Source organism: Salminus brasiliensis, chromosome 11 (genome assembly GCF_030463535.1).
Source record: "Salminus brasiliensis chromosome 11, fSalBra1.hap2, whole genome shotgun sequence".
Taxonomy (NCBI): Eukaryota; Metazoa; Chordata; class Actinopteri; order Characiformes; family Bryconidae; genus Salminus; species Salminus brasiliensis.
In genome coordinates this window covers 35,101,141-35,123,826 of record NC_132888.1, presented here as the reverse complement: position 1 = coordinate 35,123,826, position 22,686 = coordinate 35,101,141, and the positions used below count along the sequence as shown (strand labels likewise).

Sequence of the window (22,686 nt, the reverse complement as noted above, 5' to 3'; positions counted from 1 at the left end):
GTTAACTCACAGCTCTAATCCTAACCTGGATTCACCAAACGTTCTCTGTTTAAAGAACTGTACCTTCCAGGGTTTTGGACTTGACGTCTGATGTCTTCTCCCCACAGCAGAACCGTGCGGCATCCCTGCCGTGCCGCCGGGCAATGCCTCACCACCAGAGGGCGCGGCCACACAGGTGGACCGCGGAGAGGCGGGAGGCCCTCACGTCATCCCGCGCCGCCACGCTCCCCTCGAGCAGCTGGTGCGGCAGGGTTCCTTCCGTGGGTTCCCCGCCCTCAGCCAAAAGAACTCACCATTCAAGAGGCAGCTCTCGCTGCGCCTCAATGACCTGCCCTCCACCCTGCAGCGCAAAACTGACTTCCAGACCAAGAATCCAGGTAAGATACATGTGTACATATATATATATATATATATATATATATATATATATATATATATATATATATATATATTGCCACCAGGGGGTTGCGAGTTCGAATCCTGAGCCATGTTGCTCTGCCATCAGCTGCCGGAGTCCAGGAGAGCACAATTGACCGTGCCCTCACCGTGTGGCTAGATGGCTCTCTCTTCCCTCATTACTTCAAAAGTGATGTTGGCCAGCACTTGCTAGGGCTGGGAGGAGATATGAACGAGTGGGTTAAGTGGCACTAATCGACAGATAAAAACCGCATGTACAAACCCTCTCAGAGTCCTTGCCCACCTGAAAGCATGTTGGCTGGGTTACTGCATTTATATGTGGATACTCCATTATCAGCATTATCCAGCCATTAAAAAAAGGGGGTCAGAATATCTTCCTAAAGACCAGAAAGTCTGAGAAGGCTTTGAATGCATGAGACCAATACTAATCGTCTAGCCTGTTTGTTAGCTTTAGCGGCATTTTGCAGCTCATTCAGTGGGAAACCAAGAACCGCTACTGAGCATATTAGCATAATCTTCAAAGTCACATAAATGCGATTATAACTCCCAGACTGAATGAATCTTCTCCAACAAGTACCCAGAAAAACAAGTGTTGCATGCAAACTCTCCTACTACAACACCGACTTGCAGCTGTGTTGGGGTGACCCTTTTGGCGGCCCACTGAACCATGAATCACTGTGTTTTCCTGCTGTTCTAAGCACTGCACTGAGAACCACCCCCTCCCGATCCTCTCCAGGGGAAGGCTTCACAGCCCAGCTCTGCAGCTTTCTCTGTTCACTGCCTTAATCCCTCAGGCCAGATTGGACACTGATAGGAGAATTATGGATGATGTGCTGTCTTTAGCACAGATCAAGGCTCTCGCAACGATAAGAAGAATAAGAATCCAGCGCTGATTAAATTAAAATGGGACCTTGTTTGTGTAAGCATCATGTTCATTATGGTGGCAAGCTAAAACCGCATATGTCGTGGGCTCCCCCTACAGTCCGGAAGTGCAATGTACAATGCAAACCATTAATAGACACAGTTTACACATCATTCCAGGACAAGCTGAGAATGTGAAGTGAAAGAAGCATGTGGACTGAGGCGGTAGAGTAAAATTGCAGGATTACGCAGCGTTATATAGTTCCTGTCCTGCCGCTTCACCAGAGTTACATAGTGCAGTTAGCAGCGTACCAAGCCCAGAGCAGCAACAACAGAGACAGCAGAGCAGCTCAATGACCTTATTTGAAGCCGTTATTTTAAGGTAAAATTGCTACATAATGTTGCTTTAAGGATGTTTCAATCGTTGGTCACGCTGGACGTTGGTCACGCTGGTCTATACTGACAGTGAATGCACTCAACTGAATCACTCGACCATGCGATCCAGGCCAATTCCACAAGCTTCATTGGACACAAGATTGTCTTATTAAGCTTCTGTTTTATCTGAATGGCTCATCTGCATGATTCCGGCTTTGTGTAACTGACCCTGTCCATTGATCTTTCCCCCCCAGTCCCTGAGATGGACCTGTCTGTGGCAGGGGAGGCGGACAGCATCAATGCACTGTGCTGTCAAATTAACAGCTCATTCACTAAACCCTCGGAGGACCTCTGTGCCAAAGCCACCAGCAACGGCTTGCCAGCATGCACTGTTCCTCCTGCCATCCCCCCTCCACCAGCCCCTTTGCAAGGTAAGACTGGTGAAACACGAAGTCCTATCATGAAATCATGACTGATGCTTGCTATCCCACATATCTCACACATGTCTCTGGAGGTCACCTTCATTTGCCGCTTTCTCACTGATGCATCCACACCATCCTACCGTAGTGCACTTTTTGCTCACACTTGTCCAGTAGATCGAGGGATTTGACTCCTCTATGCTCTTTAAGCTTATTTTGCACCTCTTCCGTTGTCCCTTGCAGCTACCACCTCCTGGGTCCAGACAGAGCCCGCTGTCCAGTCCCCGCCTCCCGTTGCGCAAAGTGGACACAAGCGGACGCCATCAGAGGCTGAACGTTGGCTGGAGGAGGTGGCGAAGGCTGTGAAGGCCCAGCAGCAGTCCCCCCCGACCCTGCCGCCTCCGCCCACCCAGCAGCCTCCACCAGTGCCGGCCATGCCCGTGGCTCCTCCAGGGTCTCTCCCAACCTCCATGCAGCCTTTCCCCATGGCCTTTGACACCACTCCGGCACCTGTGGGCATGTATGGCCAGCCACCACTACAGCCAGCCTACGTGCCCATGCAGGCTTACATGCCCGCCATGGCCAACAGCATGACCTACCCCAACGCCAGCGTCCCAGTGGTGGGTATCACACCTTCACAAATGGTGGCGAATGTCTTCTGCAGCGCCACTGGCTCGACCGGCGGAGGGCCCATGGGGCCTAAGACTGGAACGCTAGGGGGAGGAACCTCTGCTTTCCCCAACTTGCCCGGGGGTTTCCCCAGCACCACTTTCACCAACCCTCCGGCCGTCAACGGGCTCCCTCACAACACACTCCCCTCCACCACCACCACTATTGCACCAACCGCCAACGTTACACATAACGGCACCAGTGTTATTGGGAGTGGCGGCACAAACAGCTGGCCAATGGAGGGCATGCAGCCGGCCAGTGTGCCAGCTGATGCCCAGGAAGCAGAGCGTTTCGAGGCCAAGTGGGCAGCTCTGGAGTCCAAATCGCAACCCAAGGCATCCAACCCTTTCTCCAATGACTTACAAAAGACTTTTGAGATTGAGCTATAATCAAGCCTTTATGGGCCAGGCTTCACAAACTCTTGACATGAGACAAACTACTCCATGTTCTGTTGCTTTTGCTTCTCCACTTTTCTTCCTCCTGCTTTCTTTCTCATAGGGAAACTCTACTGCACCTGCTCTTTGAAGTCATTACTTTTACGTAGGGGATCGTCCGGTTTTGTGTTTTGTGTCGTTCGGACCACTTTTTCTTCAGACTCAGACTCAGATCCGGGAAACAGGAATGTCTCAAAGCCCCAAGACACACAGCCACATCGTTTCAGGCACTTCTGAGATCGAGGTTGTCTTCATCAGCATTGGCCCTGGTTTGCCAAGTGAATCACTCAACCTTCGGTCAAAGCCTGCGAGAGGAACTAATGGTTATTGACTGATTGGACGGCCAAAATATCTCTTTTTTTTATGTTTTATGTAACTCTAACAGATATTTTCAATCTAAAATGGTTCAAAGCTGGTTTCCATGCATTTTCCATCGATCTGCTTGACTCAAGATTGCCTAGAATTTGGCAGCGGGGGAGAAGATATGACTCACCAGATGAGAGGCTGCATGATCAGAGCTGATGGAGCTGCAAGTAAATGCTGTGTGAGAGTGTAAATAGCATGTTTTTTTTTCTCCCCTTATTTATCGCCCTGTTTGTGGCTGTTAGTTATTATTCAACCCCGTGAGTCATCGCGGAAGCATCATGTCACCAGCTTGCCAGCAACCCCGTGGACACCAAACTGATCAGTAGTCGGCACCATGCGGCTCTGATTACGCTGACGAGTCCGTTAGTACAAACTGCAGCCAGAGAACTTGTGTAGAGTTGAGGGGGGGACTTGACGTCGGAGCTCCGGTTTCGAAGCTGCAGAAGAAGCTAAAGCAGATAAAAACACTGCCTGTCAAAAGTATGAGGACGCCAGCTTTTTGAAACTTTTTTTAAATAATCGAAGATGTCTTTTTTGGGGGGGTTGGGTTATAATAATGTTACCTAGTAAAAACTTGCTTTTTCTACAAAGGATGACACTTGCTAAATTATGCAAAAATATACCCAAAGTATTAGTAAATAGAGTTATGAAATATCTCCAATTTGGGAGAACTCAAAAAACACTCCTCTTCCCTCACCTTCCCACCACTCCAGCTCCTCCTCCTCCTTCTCCAGCTCATACTTGGCCTTTGCTGGGGTCTGGCTTCAAGCTTCATCAGCTGAAGTCGGCCCAGAAACCCCAGCCCTCCTCGAGTTCCCCTCCCTTCCCTAAAGGGACTTTGCCAAGTAGCTGTAAATGCTAACAAACTACTTTCATGTGTTGTTCATTACTTAATTGCAAGGAAACCAATGGAAATTAAACTCAGAACACACAGTGTCATTGATGTGAAGCACCAAAATCTACTAGTACTACTAGAGCCCCCTTTTGGGTCATCTTAAGCCTGCTAAACATGCAAATGAGTTACCAGCCAGGTCCTCAGATTTTTCCCAGGCAGTGTAGTTGCGGAGGGGTGGCTGTTCGGGCTGTTTAGAGTGTGTCCTGATTTACATGAAGGTCTTTGACAGACTAGGCTCATCGTCATTTAAAGTGGCCGTGTGAGGCCTTCTTCCAGAGCGTTGATGATAATGCGACTCAGTAAGGAAAGCCAGTAATGTTTAATCACATGCAAAACCGGATAGGTTAGAGCTAGTAGACGTAACATAGAGGTTCACTGAGGTCCATTAGTTGTTGGGGTTTTTTTTTGGCTATGAATGGATTTGTAGAGTTACTATGAAGTTGAAAGTGGTGGACAGAGAGAGCTGAAGGTGAAGTGTAAGAAGCTGTATGGGGAGCTGTACGAGATAAGGGTTGTACTGAGAAGTCAGCGATGCTGGGGAGTGCGTTTGGGACTGTCAGAACGTGGAATTGAGCTATTACAGAAAACCCTGAAAGTGATGAACTTGACTCGGACCGGACATCCTTCAAAAGGGAGTCATTTGATATGTGCGCATGCTCAAAATATCTCTTTAATTACCACATATTAATACGAAGAGCAAGAAAATGGGTTATGCTGATTTTTTTTTTTTGCACTCCTTACTCAACTTGTAAAATACAGCAACAAATAACTGTCATTTATCAAAGATATGCAGATATGTACATGCTCAGAGGAGAGAGGACGTCTCCTTTGTGATAAAACTTACTTAGCCATTTATCCATCCCAATCTACAAGTCAGGATCCCAAGCATGACAACGGCAGAGATGCCTCTTCCGGGGGGGGGCATTCCAGTTTCATCACCCGTTTTTTTTTTTTCCTTCTTTGCAACGTGGTGCGTTTTCATACCAACGCAGTCCTCACTCTGCAATAAGGCTCCATGCTCCGTTACTTTTGTTCGTTGAAATCAGCTCGTCCTGTTCTCAGTGTCAGGTAAGGACATGCTGAGCGATTGGACATGACCTGACCACATGGTCTGGAGTTTCTCAGCGAAAAGGATACAAGCTAGATGGTCAAAGCCAGACTGCACACTGTGCGTTAACAGGACACTCCAATGAATTTAGGAAGAAAATACAGGGCACTTCCAACATAGCTACAACCTTGGCTCACTTAGACCACACCGCTGGCGTGTTGCAACTTTACAAAGCTGCCATCGACTTTTCTGACCACCGACTGCGACAATACAGGGTACACCGATGCCTGTGTAGGCGGCACTGTGGGTTTACTTTTTTTTTTTTGGGTTTATCCCAAAAAGAACGTGTTTTTAATCCGGCCTGGCCGCAGGCTTTTTTTTGGGGGGGGTGGGGGGTGATCGATTAATCTCCCAAATGAGCTTATCCACAATCTGTGCTCAAAATCTTCTGCGTAAAGATGCAATGGAGGAATTAATTCAGCTCATTGCATTGGGCTTTTACTCCACACTTCCCACAACGGTAAAAAAAACAAACAAAACAAGTAGGCTTCTTTTTGTTTTTTTCGAAAAATGAGAAAACTAAATTACCTCATAAACTTGATTGTAAACTGTAGGCTAGTGATAACAAACCAGTGGAGTTTATTTTTAATCTTTATTTACAGAATTTTGTATTTAAACCTACATATTTGTATTGTAATTACATTGTACAAAGACAAATAAATAATATAATATTAAAAAAAAAAAGTTGTTTCTGTTGGCTTGTTTGCTTCTACAACACAGGATCTGGTCGAAGAATTGAAAACCGGACTAAGAATGCTTATCTTCTATCACATCACACTACCACCACCATGTTTGACAGCTTTAATGATGTTCTCATTGTGAAAAACCCCAAACGTAACGAGAGCGAGACTCACACAATCCAGTACTTTCTTAGCCTCCTTTCACCCTGTTTTTCAATGATCAGGACCTCACAGGACTGACCACCACAGAGCAGGTATTGTTTGGGTGGTGGGCATTCTCGGCATTGCAGAGACACTGACATTGTGGTGGTGTGTGGAGTTGTACAAGTGGATCAGACACAGCAGTGCTGCTGGACTGAGAAACATCCAACCAGAAACATCCAGGCAGCATCGTCCTGTGGGCAGCAGCATCCTGTGACCACTGACAAAGGACTAGAGGATGACCAACACAAACTGTGCAGCAACAGATGAGCTTGTGTCCCTGGCTTTACATCTACAAGGTGGACCAACTAAGTAGGAAGGACACTGTGTGTACAAACTTTAGCAGCACTGCTGTGTCTGATGTGTCTGAGAATGACCCACCACCCAAAATCCGTCCTGTGTGAAAGGAGTGAAAGGAGGCTAACAAAGTATGCAGAGAAACTTGTGGACTGCGGTGTTATTGTGTAATACGCAATTCTCAACAGGTAACAACCGTCCACCTAGAGGACAGGGAGCAAATTCGTATATGGACATACACACATAGCCATTCACACACACCAGGGCAATATTTTTAGAGTAGTGTTTGAAAGGGAAACCTGATGGGGACTTGAACCTGAGACCCCAGAGCTGAGAGGCAAATGTGCCAACCACCAAAGCCACCATGCCACCTAAATGGAGAAATTATGGTAGGTTCTGAGAAGGATTACTGCTGTCCTACATTTTCTCCATTTGAAGTGAATGGCTCTCACTGGGGGTAAGCTGAAGTCTTAGAGCTTTGGAAATTGTCTAATAACTCTCCTTTTCATTTCTCCTGAAATGTCTTTTGATTGCGGTACAGTTTGCTGCTTGTTAAAATCTTTTAGTAGACTTATTGTTGTTGATTAGGTTCAGGAAGACTGGCAGTAATCATGCTGCTTACATTTGGTACATTTAACTGGTTGATAGAGTAACTGGGGGCCGGCTGTACAGTATTTTCCAAACAAATTAAATATTGTTTGAGAATCTGAGACATGTGATGTGTGATGTGACAACCCGTTTTTCACAGCAGTGATACAAGTCCTAACTATTTACTGGTTATAATATCAGGTCTACAGATCTACAAAGCCATTCGGACTAATGAACAGTTTCTACCCACAAGCCATCAGGCTCCTGAACAAGCTGTGACCCTTTCACCAACACCACTACGCTTGGAAACTTTATTATTAATACTCTATATATCACTGCTATGAACAACAACATCACTAAGTCACTTTATACAACAGGAGTAGACATAAACATACATATTTCTATTTAGCTCCACTCTCTCTCAGACTATACCTGTCTCATACATGTACAAATTAAGGGATTTCCTCAGATCCCTCCTGTCTTTGTATATTCTGTATTCTGTGTATATTTTGTATTTATTTAATATAATTTTTATATAACTTTATTTTAATATGTTTAGTATGTATACAGTTTGTCCTCCTGTAGAGTATCAACCTGAGCCTCACCACAAGCATTTCAATGCATAAATGTCCTGACATGTTGTGCAAATGACAAATAAACCTGCAACTTGAACTGTAGTCGTATTGCCAAGATGAGGCGATTTGGATTGACTAGTCCTATTTTATCATTGTGATTTACATGGAATTTTACTCTCTCTTATCTCTAACTAGTAAAATCTCCATTATTACCACTAAAAAGTCCAGATTCACATATTAACTAGTTGTAATGTGCAGTTTTGGACCTCTACAATATAATTTTCGATATTTACGATAATTTTCAAGTATTACGTCAGAATTACATATCTGGATAGACATCTGGAACTACAGTTTTTAACAGTAAAAATGCAATGATGTGAATCAGTGGTAACATATGACTAGACCAAATTACATTAAGAATATGACTATGCCAACATGACTAGTTAGAATGGCTTCATCTGTAGATCTTATATTATTGCTACTAGAAATTCCACAGCTGATCTCTGAAATTAGAAGAAAAATAAATACATCGAATCTTGAATTTGAGTTAACTAAATTGCAGCTTGTATTCGCTGGTGTCATGTTAAGCTATAATGGCTTGCCATAGTGTGGCAAATATTCACATTTTGATTCAAAGGGTGGATTGCCACACAGCTACGATTCAGCCTAAGGCCTTGGAAAAGCTTTTTCTCCACGATTGACGTTGGACGATTTTGCGAGCCAATGTCTGGCCTTCCCTGTAAGACCTTAATATTTTCTGACAGTCTCGCTGATGAGAAGTCGATACCTTCAAAAAAAATCAAGCGTGGCATTTTTTGGTTTGTTCAGTGTGAAACATGTAAGCCATTAAGCACAAATTCTTGCTCAGGCTAAGTGAACATACAGACAATAGAGAAAGAGGGGACGGCAGTGTGCATCAGGTTTCCACTGGAGGGCCAGGACGGTGTGGTTTTAATGTTTTAACCCCCCCATTACTCCCAGATAACTCTTATAGAGGTCTCAAGACGTTACTTAGCTTGTTAAGGCTATACCATGTTTCCAGTCATTGCTATGAAAGGCCAGGTGAGTCAAAGCTTTATAAATACTCTAAAAAGACTACTCAAACCTGGTCCCGACAGCCAACCGCTGTAAGCAGCTGCCTAGCACTCTTCCGGGAAGAGGTGTCCTCAATTCATAATGTGATTAAGAAACGGCAGTTGTGGTGGAGGACATTTTGAGGCCTGGAAGACCAAGAAGTCTTTCCAAGAGAAGTTAGACAGTCAAATAAGCACCCTAGTCTGACCTAAAGAAGCCCCTCAGGAAGATTTAGCAGACTCAGGAGCAGTGGTGGTGCACTGTTCTACTGTGCATGAGCACCTACACTAATATGACCTTCATGCAAGAGTCATCAGGAGAAGACCTTTCCTGCTTTCTCACCACAAAATTCAGCATCAGATGTTTTTAAAGCAACGTCTAAAGAACCCTGATTTGTTTTGGACGAAGGTAAAAAAAAAAAAAAAAGCACTGAGATGTTTGTAGAGGAGGTTGGTGGTTGGTGTGGCGCAACAGATAACACCACTACCTGCCACGGAGCTACCACACCATGTGGGTGACTGGGGTTCGATTCCCGGTCTGGGTGACTATGCTGTGCTACACCAATAAGAGTCTTTGGGCAAGACTCCTAACACTACATTGGCCCACCTCTGTAATACGAGTCACCTTGTAAGTCGCTCTGGATAAGGACGTCAGCTAAATGCCATAAATGTAAATGTAAATGTAGAGGAAGCTTGCAGAATTACAGCGCCGGGTACCCTTTCCCAGGAAAGTTTTAGTTAAAAACCAGCAAATTCAGGAAGCTAACATCACACCGTCTGTAAAAACACCAACAAAAAAGCTGAAGATGGGTTTAACAGCAGCATAATGATGCTAAACACACCTCAAAGTCAACAAGCTGAAGATTTCCCAATGTGGTCAACGTGAAAACCTCCCAAACTGGAACTGTATTCTGCTATAAAAAGCATTTAGAAACTGTGAAGCTTGCCAAAGGAGGTGTTACTAAGTATGTCTTCATGCCTTTTGGGATCCAGGTCATCTTTTACTCACTTAACTTTAGCACAGTAACACATATTTTGAACAGAGGTGCCCTGATCTTTGAATACTACATATTATATACTATATTTGAAACCATTTTTTGAAGGTTCTGAGTAGAACCATCTACAAATGTTTTTTTTCCACCAGTGCAAAGAACCTTTAACCAGGCATGTAACCATTGAAACATCCAGTTCTTTGACATCTGAAGCTTGTAAAATACATTAACATGTATTGGCATTTCTAATTAGCAATTTAGTGATCAGTCCTGGCACAGAGCTGACTGAAACCTAATTAGGCTATGGTACATATTTGCTTTTTGGTTAACATGGGCCCTCTTATAATAATAATAATAATTATAATAATAATAATAATAATAATAATAATAATAATAATATGAGGATAAAGAATGTATTTAAGTATTTAAAGATGAACAGAAGAACGTACGCAGCAACACTAAAAGACCTTGCCACCCATAGAGAAAAGCCTGAACCTAGGAACAGCCAGGAGACCACAGTCAAAGGACCTATGCTTGCCGTGAAGGGTCATAAGGATGTAAGAGGGCAGACAGATAAGTAGGTGCAAGGCCTTAAAGGTGAACAGTAGGATGCGTTCTATAACTGGTAGCCAGCGTAGCTGATGAAGGCCAGGGGTGATATGGGCAGATGGCTTAGTGTGTATTAAGATTCGAGCAGTGGACTGCAGTACTCTCACCACAGAGTTATGAAAACATGCACCAGGACCAGGACTTAGCAATACTGCAAAGATGGAAAAATGAAGAAACAGGCTGACACCAACTAATCTAACAAATCAGGCAAAAAGCTAACGCTGCTTTTTAAAGAAAGAACTTCATACCATCTGTGAAGCATGGTGGTCGTGGTGTGATGGTTTAGGGACGCTTTGCTGCATAAGGATTTGGGTGTCTTGCTTCCACTGAGGGAACTATGAATTCTGCTCTGCATCAGATAATTCCTCAACTGACAGTTGACAACCAGGTCATTTGTTCAAGAGCTGAAGTGCAGTTGGGTCACACAACAAGACAATGACCCATACAAATAGTGTCTCAGGCATCAAGCTACACATCTCATAACCATTTCATGTTCTGTGAGGGGGGCCTGTATACTTACTTTGCCACTCAATCTAAGAAAGGCTTAAGGGTTGCGACATGCAACACATTCACCACATCCACATGCCACTTGCCCTCTGACAACTTCCCACAAATCTGATTTCCCACTGGCTAGATGAGTTTCAGATGTTAGGAGTCTATGTTTTCAGCACTGTAAAACCAAACTGGTTTCATATACAGTGCTGAGAAATAGTATTTGGACATAATGAGCACATAAGCGCCTGGGATAGGGAACTACTTTTCCTCTTGACCTCTCTTTCTAAGCATGGTCATCCGCAGTGGTCGCTCTGGCAGTGTGAAAACGGTGGCAGTTTGTTTAGTACTATAGTCAAAAAAAAAAAAAAAAAGCAGGACAAGACTGGATTTGATTTGACATAGGTTTGAAATGACATAAAATATTGATTTTGCAATTTAAACTACTTGCTACCACAGTCATTAAATAGCTAAAGTGTTTAATGTAAAGGTTTAATGCGTATTTATGTGCATATTTCCTGGCTTTTGCTGTAGAAATCATGAAGAGCTTCCATTTTTGCATGCTGGTACTGATATTACATGAACTATACATACACTACACCTACTTTCTGTGTACAATACTGCACTGGGTAAGGGGTGAATACAAGTGTAGTGTAGTGAGTGGGGAGAAGTCTTTGTGGGTGCAGTGTGACTGAGCAGAGGTCACACTTCCAGTAAGTCAGTAAGTGCAGGGTGCACAGTGTGTTTGTATGGGGTGGAGGTGAGATACCTTGTGCAACTGTCTGTTCAGCAGCTCTGGTTGAATTGCTGTCTCTCGGTCTTCATGCTTCTGTACCTCCAGCCACTGGACAGCTGTGAGAACAGGCAGTGAATATTTTTTTGCGTCACTGATTTCTGAATACATTTATGCTTCATATTGATCATATTGCCATTTGACCATCTCTGACCACCTCTGCTGCAAATAATAATGCATATTATATATACACAGTTATTTATATTTATATTTATATATATATATGTATATATATATATATATATATATATCTTTAAAGACAGGATGTGTCACATATGGTCAGTGTGGTCCACATCCCACACGAGGCACGTACCGTATAGGGGCTGTTAGTAATTGTAGAATGAGGACATCTAGTGGTGGCATGGAGTCACTGCTTTCCCAGAGAAAGGAAAAAAAAAATCAAAAATGGCATAAAAATACATGTATCCATGCAGAAATTCTACGGAATAAATTTTGAAAATCTAACTTAAAAATTATAAATGATAAAAATATTTATATTTTAATCTCCCTGTCGGTGGCAGTAATACAGCACCAGTTAGAGGTAGCGCGGGGGGGGGGGGTTAGCACTGTACCACAACTCAACAGTAAGAAAAGACCATATTTAATATTCAGAAATGTTACCGTGAAAGTGTGGTATGCATTTCATATTAATAAAACACGTCAGTCAGCCAGAACATTAAAACCACCTACCTATTTTGTGTCTGTCCCCCTTGTGCTGCCAGAACGGCCATGAGCCCTCGAGGCATGGACTCGACAAAACCTCTGAAGGTGTCCTGCACCAGGACGCTAGCAGAAGGTCCCTCAAGTCCTGTAAGCAGTGTACATTCGTAGGTACAGCTGCCTAAGTGAACGAGGAGGTTGGCATCATGTCGGAGAACATAGCAGAAAGACAGGGGGGATCACTAAGGCACTATATCAGGGTAAATATGAGGCAACTGAGGTGAAGGTTTTTTTTTTTTTTTTTGGTATTTTAAAATTTATAATAAAAACTTTTGTAGCACTCGAGCAGATATTCACACTAAGCTCAGAGTGTGTAATGCACCTGAGAAAACAACAACAGAATTATAATGAGAAACACCTGGAAACATTCAAAAGTTGTGGGTACGCGCATGCGCAGAGCCGCTGAGTAGGCCATACCGATAGGCAGCGTCCCAATGAAAGGTGAAAACATCTGTAAAATGTGTAAAATGCGTTTTATAAGTTCTCATAAAAACGTTTTTTCACTTTTAACTAAAATGTAACGTTTTTTTTTCACATATTTTTGACGGTGCTGAAAGCTAGCTAAATATACATCCTTCTTGTGTATTTTTTTCTAATACTTTTAAAATAATTCCTTAAAAATGTGTAGGCTGTATCCCAATATCATCTACACGTTATTAAATTTCATATTTATTCATAATTTGGTTGTTAATATGCCCTGGTTTAGGCGTCAGTACATCCGTACTTTACTCACATGCCTTAAGAACTAGTTCTACTACTACTACTAATAATAATAATTATTATTAATATTATTATAATTATTATTAATATTATTATAATTATTATTATTATTATATTACTACTACTACCACCTGCTCAGTTGCACACACATTTTACACGTGACTTTTTATTATAATCGCAATATATATATATATATATAATATTATACTTAATTTAGGTTATTTATATGTATGTATTTATTAGTATTTATTTGCTTATCTTCTTTTATATGTTCTATAATATATTATATCCTGTTGTCTCGTGAATGGGCTCCTCTATATATGCTCAGTAGTGCAAACCACTGTATTTGGGCTTACTGTATTTCTAGGCCAGTGTTGCTGCCCTCTGCTGGAAGTCCAGGGGAACACATTCACGTCAGTGGAATCTCAATGGAGCAGAGGACTGGAAGACTGTTTACACTGTAGGTTGAAATAGCAGCTCCTCTCTGCCTGTTTGGCCTGGTGCATCTTGAAATATTATCTGTAGAATTCAGCATAGCCTCTGAAAGAGCACATGTGAGCCATGTGCTTCTGCGAGATGTTCATTATTGCGAGAAGGCAGTGGAGAAACTCAGTTAGCCAGATGTAATGCTGTGGAGTGGAGGAAATGCATGCAGGTCTTCCATAATTTTAATCTGATTCTGAACTAATAATAGGACATCCGTGCAATTCTCCACCTCCTCTACACCATCATTCCCAATAGTCTGTGATTTATCGATCGGAAGACTACAGCAGAAACATATGTAGCCAACATGTGGCGAAGAACATGATGTAAATCATGAGAGGATTAAAGGAATTAAAGGAGGAGGACCTTTGTTTGGGGTCGTTGTAGGGTGCGTGTGTACAGATACTAGCCCATCTGTTAATACATAATTATGTATAAGAGCCCTCCTCAACCCCCAGGGGTCACTACTCTTATCTGCTGTGGGCTGTAATCAACTGTTTGAAGCCTGAGAACCACTGATTAAACAAGTGGAATCAGGTGTGCTTCTGCTTGATTGCAGCCACTTCCTACAGCTATTAGAGGATTAGTTTGCATTTGAGACTGCTCAGTTCCTGACCACAGACCTGCTTTTGGCCAAAGTGCAACTTACTCAACTTACTACTGACGTCAGCACAATCACTAGTATGTCAGTGTCACTGCTGTTGAGTGGACCAACACTCAGCTATTAACTGGTAAATAGATGAACAGGGTGGAGGGCAGCTGATAACAGGCTACAGACTGTAACTGTTCTCATACTCCCATGCAATTATTGAGGGCAGTGCATAAAGATTTTGAGTCTGGTGTGATTGTTGGCTGATTTAAGTATTTTTAGAACTGCTGATCTTCTGGGGAACCTTGAGGAAGATGGCCTACGGCAGGAGATAGGAGTTACACCACTGTCTGCCAAGAACAGAAAGCTGAGGGTGCAGCAGGCACACTAGGATCACTACTAGTGGACAGTGGAAGAGAAGCATGAATGTCGTCTTAATTTCTGATGAGGCACACAGATGTTAGAGTCAGAACTGAACACCAACAGCACAAATCCACAGACTGAACCTGCTTGCGTGAACAGTCCAGGCTGGAGAAAGTGGTGCAACGGTGTGGCTCAGTTTGGACCTGTAAAGACTGATCACTGCTTGAATGCGCCAGCTTGAGTATTGTTGCAGACCAGGTGCGTCCCATCCTGACTAATTCACCCATCTTCTAACAGCTACTTCCTCTAAAAGTTGCCTCTAACAGGTTTCATGGACATGACAATAAGTTCAGTGGTTCTTCCCAGTTGACAGACCTGACTCCAATAGGACACCTTTGGGATGTGACATAACAGGAGATTCACAGCATTAAAAATGCAGTAACAGTGTGATGCAGTCATGTGAGAAAGTAACGTTTCTAATATCTGGTGGAGGCCCTACCCTGTATTAGTAGAGCCTTCCTAATAAAGTGCTCAGTATATTCATGTATAAAGAAAGTGGATCATTAATTAAGAAGTTAAGAACTGTTAAGCAACCATAAAGGGAACGATAGGCCTCCACATCTGATGATAATTTCCTGAACAGCGATACAGAGATTGCACTGCACATTCTTTAACCACATGTGCAAGGTTTTGAGAGCACATTGAAAACTGTGGCCTACAGAGGTGAACAAACAGAGGAAACGTGCCTTTGTTCCAGACATTAAGGATGGCTTTTCAGAGAAGACACCATGAATCCAGGCTTTAAAACACAGTTCTCGGGAACATTTAGTAACTTTTTTTTTTAGAAACCCAGCTCTGACCTTTCCCCGCTGCTATCAGACAACAGCTCCAGCAGCTGCAATGGGCAGGTTTGATAAAAGAAGCAATATGCTTTAAAACACTTTTAATATTTGGAAAAGCCTGAAAAAAAAAAAAACATAATCAAAAGAGGATTATCATATGTGCAATAAAGTCATTGCTTTGGTTAAATCACTTCACAGAAGGCTTGGGGGATCTGTTCCAGTCCAGAGGTTAGTCAAGAAAAAAACAAAAACAAATCAAAAATAGGTTAATAATCCACATTTTTATAAATTCCCCAAAGATTTCCTGCTTTAACCTGCTTAAACTTTGTAAAGTGCTATAATAAGCCATGTGAAGAATGGTTTTAAATGGTAGTTTAAAACAGTGTAGTTTTGTAACAGGAACGGCTCCAGTAGACTAACTTTACCTCACCTAAATGCCTTCTGTCCAATTTCCTACTTGCGTCTACAGTTTTCACATGCACACGCAATGTGAATCATCCGATGAGGTTTCTATTCCAGTTGTGAGGGCGTCCACTATGGCAGCTGCCTTCCAATTACGAGATGCTGCAAAGAGATGTCTAATAGAGAAGAGAGAGAAAGTCCTTACCATTCTACGGCAACACTAATATCGGTTCCCTTAAAACACTTATTACTGCTACATGCTCCATTTATAGTGGCATTTCAGTTAATTAAAAAAAAAACTAGCTGGCTCCAGGTCATTGGTCAGGAGCGTAATAATATTACCTGGTAGTGTCCAGTGTAAAAACAGAGCAGAATGACACATATAGCCATTAATGGAGTGGCTTCGACAGCATAGACCTTGTGTTATTTGCAGACAGTTGCAGGTCTATATGATCATTGCATAATTCGCTGCTGTGCTGTGACAGCACTGCTGCATCACATAAGGAACTAAATCACCATATGCTGTACTTACTGATCACTCCAGCTGAACTGCATGTGCAAAGACTACTGCTATAGTTAAACAGCCATTAAAGGCTGATTTGAACATTTGCACCAGTTAAATTAGCCTTGCTTAATCTCTACTGATTGAATATAGATCAACTGTATGTAAAAATGAAATGATCAAATCACCTGATTTATCGCCTACCCCAGATACAGTCGATTAGCCAGGACATATCTGATATCTTAGATGTGCTTCTGTTAGTTTAGAACAGGAGATGATGCTAGGCTAACTCGGTCTCCAATCTTATCTCTGTAAGAACTTGCCTAGAATCGTCCCTCAAATGGCTCTCAAAAGGGCTCGAAAGTGCACTGTTGGGATAATTGCGGTTTGACTGAATGGATGTTCTGTTCAATTTTGATCGTTCTGTAAAAACGAGCTGTCAGTCTATCACGAAAAGCTAGTGAAATCAGATTTAGAGGTTGACACGCTCTTCTGAACTGCTCCAACCAGTAAACAATACCTGGGAAATGTTCTTTATGACTAGTGACTTAAACCCTTAAGAGTTAACAGTATAAAACAACTGAGCTTTTCTTAGCGCCAGCACTAGACGATAGTCATGACAGTATTAAACTAATTCCCATTTGTCCTCCAATGTCTAAGCAGAGGCGTTTTTAAAACATCTGATTATTCTCGCCTTCTCCAGCTCCTAGGCTTAAAGAGCCATCCAATTACAGCCCGGTATTTGTTTCATTTTTCTATTGTCCTTTGCTCTTTTAGGCATACGCCTGCAAATAAGACCTGATCACAGCACACTGAGTGCCTGGTGGCATTAATATGAGAATACAAGCTGTTCTGGGTCACAGCACTAGCTTGTTGAGAGAGCAGATTTGAGTCCCATCCGATTTTCCTGCGGTCACTGGGAGTCCAGGCTGGTGGCGCATCCGTCGCACACCCGCACGGGGTGGTCCCAGCCCCGGGAGGGCACTGCTCGCGTCTGGGCCGAACAGCCCCCACACACGCCCTGTCCACATGCACGGCAGTGGTGTTTGGGCATGTTGGAGGTGAAGGCCTTGGAGCACTGGTGACACGCTGTGATCTCGTGATCTGGAACCCAGTAGTCCGGCCGTGCCACACCCTTTACAAAGCCTGAAGACACAGGGAGACACAGTCAGTGGAGGAGTCAGTAATTGGCAAAAGATGGCATTGCGTGTTTTCACTGTGTGACTTAAGTAGTTTATTTCATGAGCTGCTTTGATCTTTTACTTCACACATAATACTTCATACTTAACTGTAGGACTGATTCAGGCATTTTTTCAATGGATCAAGTATCGGCTTTTTAGGTTCCGATACACTTCCGATCCTTAGGTTTGCTGTAGCAGGGTGCTACTGGCGTCCTCTAGGTGCCATTAATAGACACGATCTTTAGCCTTATATGGATCCTTATTTCGGTGAGGAAAACTAAACAGCAGAATCTGTTAACAGTTAGCAGCCAAAACAAAAGCTCAAGTTATCTTATTAGGCCAACTTTGCATTCCACCTTAAATAGTGCTGCAGTTCTATTGAGTCCATTTCAACAGCAGAGTGTAACTGCTGCATTATTTAAGGTGGAATGGAAAGGTTCGGTGAAGAGGAAAACTCGCTTTAAATGGGAGAGCAGCAGGTAAGGAGTGTGTTAGGTGGTCTATTTTCTGTCGTTTTTGTCCGTGCTGCCAAAACCACCCAGTTTGTTGTAGCTCCGCAAAGATACGGATATTTTATCCCATTAGGTCCATTTGGGAAGATCTAACATTCCTCCCAGCCTGTCTTTATTCCCGAATTCAGCCTGGTTAGAAACCAGACAATGTGTTGGTGGAAATGCTCTGTTCTACCAGCGAGAGAACCACACTCCTTTCTTTGGTTCTAAACCAGCTCTGAACTGCGGATTCAGAACCGAGGAGAGGGCTAATGCTAATGCACACTCAAACTAAGTAATCTGACTGCAGAGTTGTAAAGGAGCTGTGAGCTGAATGGTCAGGAGGGTCAGTCAGACTGGACTGTAAGATATTAAACACTGTAGAGTTTAAAAACAAGTTTAAAAAGTTGCTCCAAACAAAGCAGATCAGATTACAACTTAGTCTGATTTTAGAAACTGGTACTAAAAATTGTGATTTTACTGCTGTTTACTAGCATGGATTAGCACAGTTTACCTAAATTGTGTGGCTGGATTATTTACAGAAACACAAAAAATGGATGATCTGAATCGGCCGAAAGTTAGCATTAAGAGGATCGGGGGGACTTGCTCGGGACATCCCTACTTAATTGAGTACTCTACACACAGCTGATTGAGTTATAAATGAATACTGAGCTGTTGCAGCTTTTGTAGAGTTCAAAAGGAGCTACCTGGATTTTCAGTCTGATCCGTTTTTGGTCAAATTAGGTTTTTTTTGGTTCTATTTTAAATCATTGATCATATTTTATATATATAGTTGTTTTCCCCCCCAGACAATAAGCAGTTAAGGTGAAGTCTCTGCACTGGCATTCTATTATCTTTTTAAAACTGTAGTTATGCAGTCATGTAAAAACAGTTCACGTACCCTGAACAGCTATATTTTTATACTGCATAAGATAAAGCTGAAAGGGTGTAGCTACAATACAAATGATCATGCTTTTCTACAATTCACCTTGCTTTATGCTTTCTAAATGAGTACTCTGCATCATAAAACATTTCGGTGTTGACCTTGATCTCCATACCAAACAGCACCAAACAATACCTGTACCTACTGAACGACATTCTTCCACAATAAACCTCTTGGCTTTACACTGACTTTATTTTATGCCAGTCATCACGGTCATCACTAACCAGCACGAAGCAAACATCACAATGCTCTTAAAACTGCAGGATTATCACTGTGAAAGTTATGTAACGTAGTGTGTCAAATGGACAGCACTGTTGTCATATGATGCAAAGAGGTTAATGGTTGTGTTCTTAAGTTGGCACACTCACAGAGAGGATAGTCCACGGCATTGGAGACTAAGTCCAGAGTGGACTGGGCCACCTCCGTCACCCTGCGGGCCACCAGCGTCCGAGGCTCCGTCTGGGATACTTTGTCAAGCAAAAGCAACAATAACTTTGTCTTAGTTATTAAGATATAATAAGATATTAAGAATATATAAGACATATAGGAATACCACAATCTCATTGCAATACAATGATAATGAATCTCTTAGGGTTTAACTTTGAAAGTGGGCAAAAGACGTGTACAGTGCAACATATGGAGGAGAGTGGTTGCAATGAGTATAAGCCTTGTATTAGCCTTAGTATCTCTTAGTGTCACAAAAATACTATAATATAGATATTGAAGCTCATCAGGTTGGAAAACCATTGCTAAACAGTGTTGGACCTCCACTAATCCACTCTGAGGCAGATGATAAACAAATGGATGCAATTCAGCACCACTATTACTCTCCCAAGTAGTGCCAAAATGCAACGGCACAGGCGTGTTTCAGCGAACATGTCTATATCATCATTTCTGTATCATTTCTACCTGAAACTTCAATTCCTACCTTGGCTGGTTTGTGGAGCTCCTCCTTCCCGGTGACACGCATCACACACCCTCACTGGGCTGCTGCCCCAGCCTTTCTCGGGCACTGGCATGCTGCGGGTGGAGCAGGCCTGGCAGAAGCCCTCCCCACATGAACGACAGTGGTGCTTTCTCTCTGCCTCCTCAAACATCCGCTTACAGCCGTGGCATTCCTTCATAAGGGGAGAGTAACAGTGGATTAGCTTGGCTACCCACTGCAGCAATAATTCATTCAGAAATACAAGCAATAACTGTAACATGCTAACATCTGAGCCTCATGCTGTGGTGGTTTATCCTTATTAGCTTTTTCAGCCAAATTTTAGCCGGAGGGGACAAACTCGGCTCTGGGGAGATTAGGGTTTTCATCAAACACAACAAATTTAACTAAGATCTTCGCAATAAGCTGATGAGCATGTGTTAAAATGAGGTAAAATGCTAAACTCAGCAATGCCACACCCCTTCTGACTGGATGTGTTTGCTTCTCTTGCTTTACATCATGTTCACTTACTGTAATCTCTGCATTAGGTCTCCAGTACGGAGGAGCCACCTGGTCTGTGATCCAGGCAGTGACCGCTTTAGTAGGGCCGGCACTGTACTCTGCCATGGATTGGATGACATAGTTGACCCCATCCAGTACACGCTGTGCAGCATTCTGATGGTCCGTCTGGAAGGTCTCGGACTATAAAGAGTTCAGACTGAACATGAGTGTTCTCCATATATGTGAAAGGCAGCTGTGGTACATACAGGAAGAGAGCAACAACTTACACCCAGCCAGACGTGCTTGACCTCAGGACGCACCACACTGCTCTCAGGGTCCTGGTTCCCCATCCAGTACTGCCTGCTCCGATAGATGATGCCGCAGTTTGGACACTCCAGGACATATCTGCACAGGAAGAAAGTTCTAAGTAATGAACAAAAAAAAATGCAGTAAGGCCTAGTTTCTTAGGGCGTAAACTACACACTTACCCTGACCACGCATACTTGGCCAGACCAAGCCACTGGTTATCAGAAGAGGCAGATGTTTTGGGCACAACTATGACCTCCCTTCCCCCCTCATAGCACCTCTGAGGAAAGGAAGACAAATAAGTCAGTAAGTATATCAGGGTCCACTTTAGTGCTCCTTTGGACAACATAGTAAATGTGTAATGAATATGATGTTAAATTACCTTGCAGATGAGGACCTTGTTATTGTACTGATGGGCATACTGGCACAGTCCATCGGCCATGTGTGGTACTCTGTCTTTCTGGTGGTTCATTCCATTTTTACACCGAATACTGAAGCCATAAGAAAGGCATTTCTTATAAACAAGCATTTTCTTCTTAACGATTTGACTCTGCACCTCCATCACAATGCGCAAGTATCCCTACTAGCGTATGAACTGTATATTAAGTTCAACACACTATAATATGAAATAACAGGCTGCAGTCATATGCCTTGATACACTGCGACCCCCAATTTCCCTTTTCTAATCTAAGTGCTGTTTTATTGACAGCTAAGTGATCCCTACCACTGACCTCAAACACTGCGACTCATGGTGTTAAAAACAGACCAAGTGCTAATAAAATTAGTGCATGATGCAAGCTTGTGAAACCACCACCATGAAATTGAACTACTCAACGCAGCACATTTACGCAGCACAGCACATATCCTACAAACATTCGGCCTACATCTTCCAGCTCGCACGCACTAATGCAGCATAAAACCCCTCCCAAAAAACAAGGTGCACTTACTTGCAGCTGAGGCAGACAGAAGGGCAGGTGAAATATTCATCAGGAAAGAAGGAGTACATGCTGATTTTGTCATCTGAGATCTCCCCACAGAACCTTTCACTCAAGGCCTGACACAGACGCACATCACAGTGAGGTTTATTCACAAAGCCACTGATTTTGTTCCATCGCCTCCCCCTCCACTACTGTATATGTGGATTCAGCCGATTCAAATGCATGCAACGAAATGGAAGGAGTACTACCTGCAGGGCGCTATAGACGATGGCCGGCTGACGGGGGGCTCGGGAGGCTGTGTTCTTCACCTGCAGCGTGATGGTCTCCAATAACTGAGAGTAGTTTGTGGCGGGAGTGATAGTTTTTGTACCCACGTACTGCACCGAGCTGAAGGCTTCTGTACTCTGGGCCAGGTCATGGAAACGCTTCTGAAGCAGGACATCTGCTGGGGCTGTGCTGTCTGTAGGAGAGGAGAAGCTTTTACTAGTCTCCACATAAAGCAACCACTAGTATACATTCACTTATTAACTAGAACCATCAGGAATTTAGTTTGGCCAGAAAAACATGAAATGGTTGCTGGCATCCTGGATGTTTTAAAGCAAACAACTTACATGCTACACACGTATTCTCTATCAGTAAGACTAGGCAATAATTTACCTTCCAAATGCTAGAAACACTCTACTTGGGGTGCAGAAATGCACTGATCTGCAGGCATTGATTTTACCGCATTGATTTTTGGCTGTTTTGAATTCTTAAAGGACCCAAAACAAAATGTTCCTTTTGAAGAGCTAGATACACTGCTGCCGTTTCAAAACATCGCCCACTCCTCAATTCACATGTGAACACCAAGTTGCAAAAACAGCCTGTTTAAAAAACATCACTTTTACACATACCTACCTGTTCTGTCTATAGCAGTTTAGCACCACCTATTCAGATTGA

General features: G+C 43.0%; 2 protein-coding genes across 3 annotated transcripts in view; one reads left to right on the top strand and one right to left on the bottom strand.

Moving 5' to 3' along the window:
- numbl (NUMB like endocytic adaptor protein) overlaps positions 1–4,467 on the top strand; it is a 63,660-nt gene extending 59,193 nt beyond the window's left edge. For both annotated transcript variants that reach the window (XM_072690729.1, XM_072690728.1), the window contains exons 7-9: positions 108–377; positions 1,908–2,084; positions 2,316–4,467. In XM_072690729.1, the coding sequence (XP_072546830.1) occupies positions 108–377; positions 1,908–2,084; positions 2,316–3,130 (1,262 nt within the window). In that variant the 3' untranslated portion in view covers positions 3,131–4,467. The remainder of the gene's footprint in view (positions 1–107; positions 378–1,907; positions 2,085–2,315) is intronic.
- An 11,196-nt stretch (positions 4,468–15,663) lies between these two features.
- Positions 15,664–22,686, bottom strand: part of LOC140565003 (zinc finger FYVE domain-containing protein 1) — a 9,821-nt gene continuing 2,798 nt past the window's right edge. Inside the window, exons 3-11 of the mRNA XM_072690727.1 lie at positions 21,996–22,207; positions 21,757–21,863; positions 21,192–21,300; positions 20,992–21,089; positions 20,791–20,908; positions 20,534–20,704; positions 20,009–20,198; positions 19,449–19,547; positions 15,664–17,611 (exon numbers count right to left, since the gene is read on the bottom strand). Of these exons, the coding sequence (XP_072546828.1) occupies positions 17,379–17,611; positions 19,449–19,547; positions 20,009–20,198; positions 20,534–20,704; positions 20,791–20,908; positions 20,992–21,089; positions 21,192–21,300; positions 21,757–21,863; positions 21,996–22,207 (1,337 nt within the window). The 3' untranslated portion in view covers positions 15,664–17,378. The remainder of the gene's footprint in view (positions 17,612–19,448; positions 19,548–20,008; positions 20,199–20,533; positions 20,705–20,790; positions 20,909–20,991; positions 21,090–21,191; positions 21,301–21,756; positions 21,864–21,995; positions 22,208–22,686) is intronic.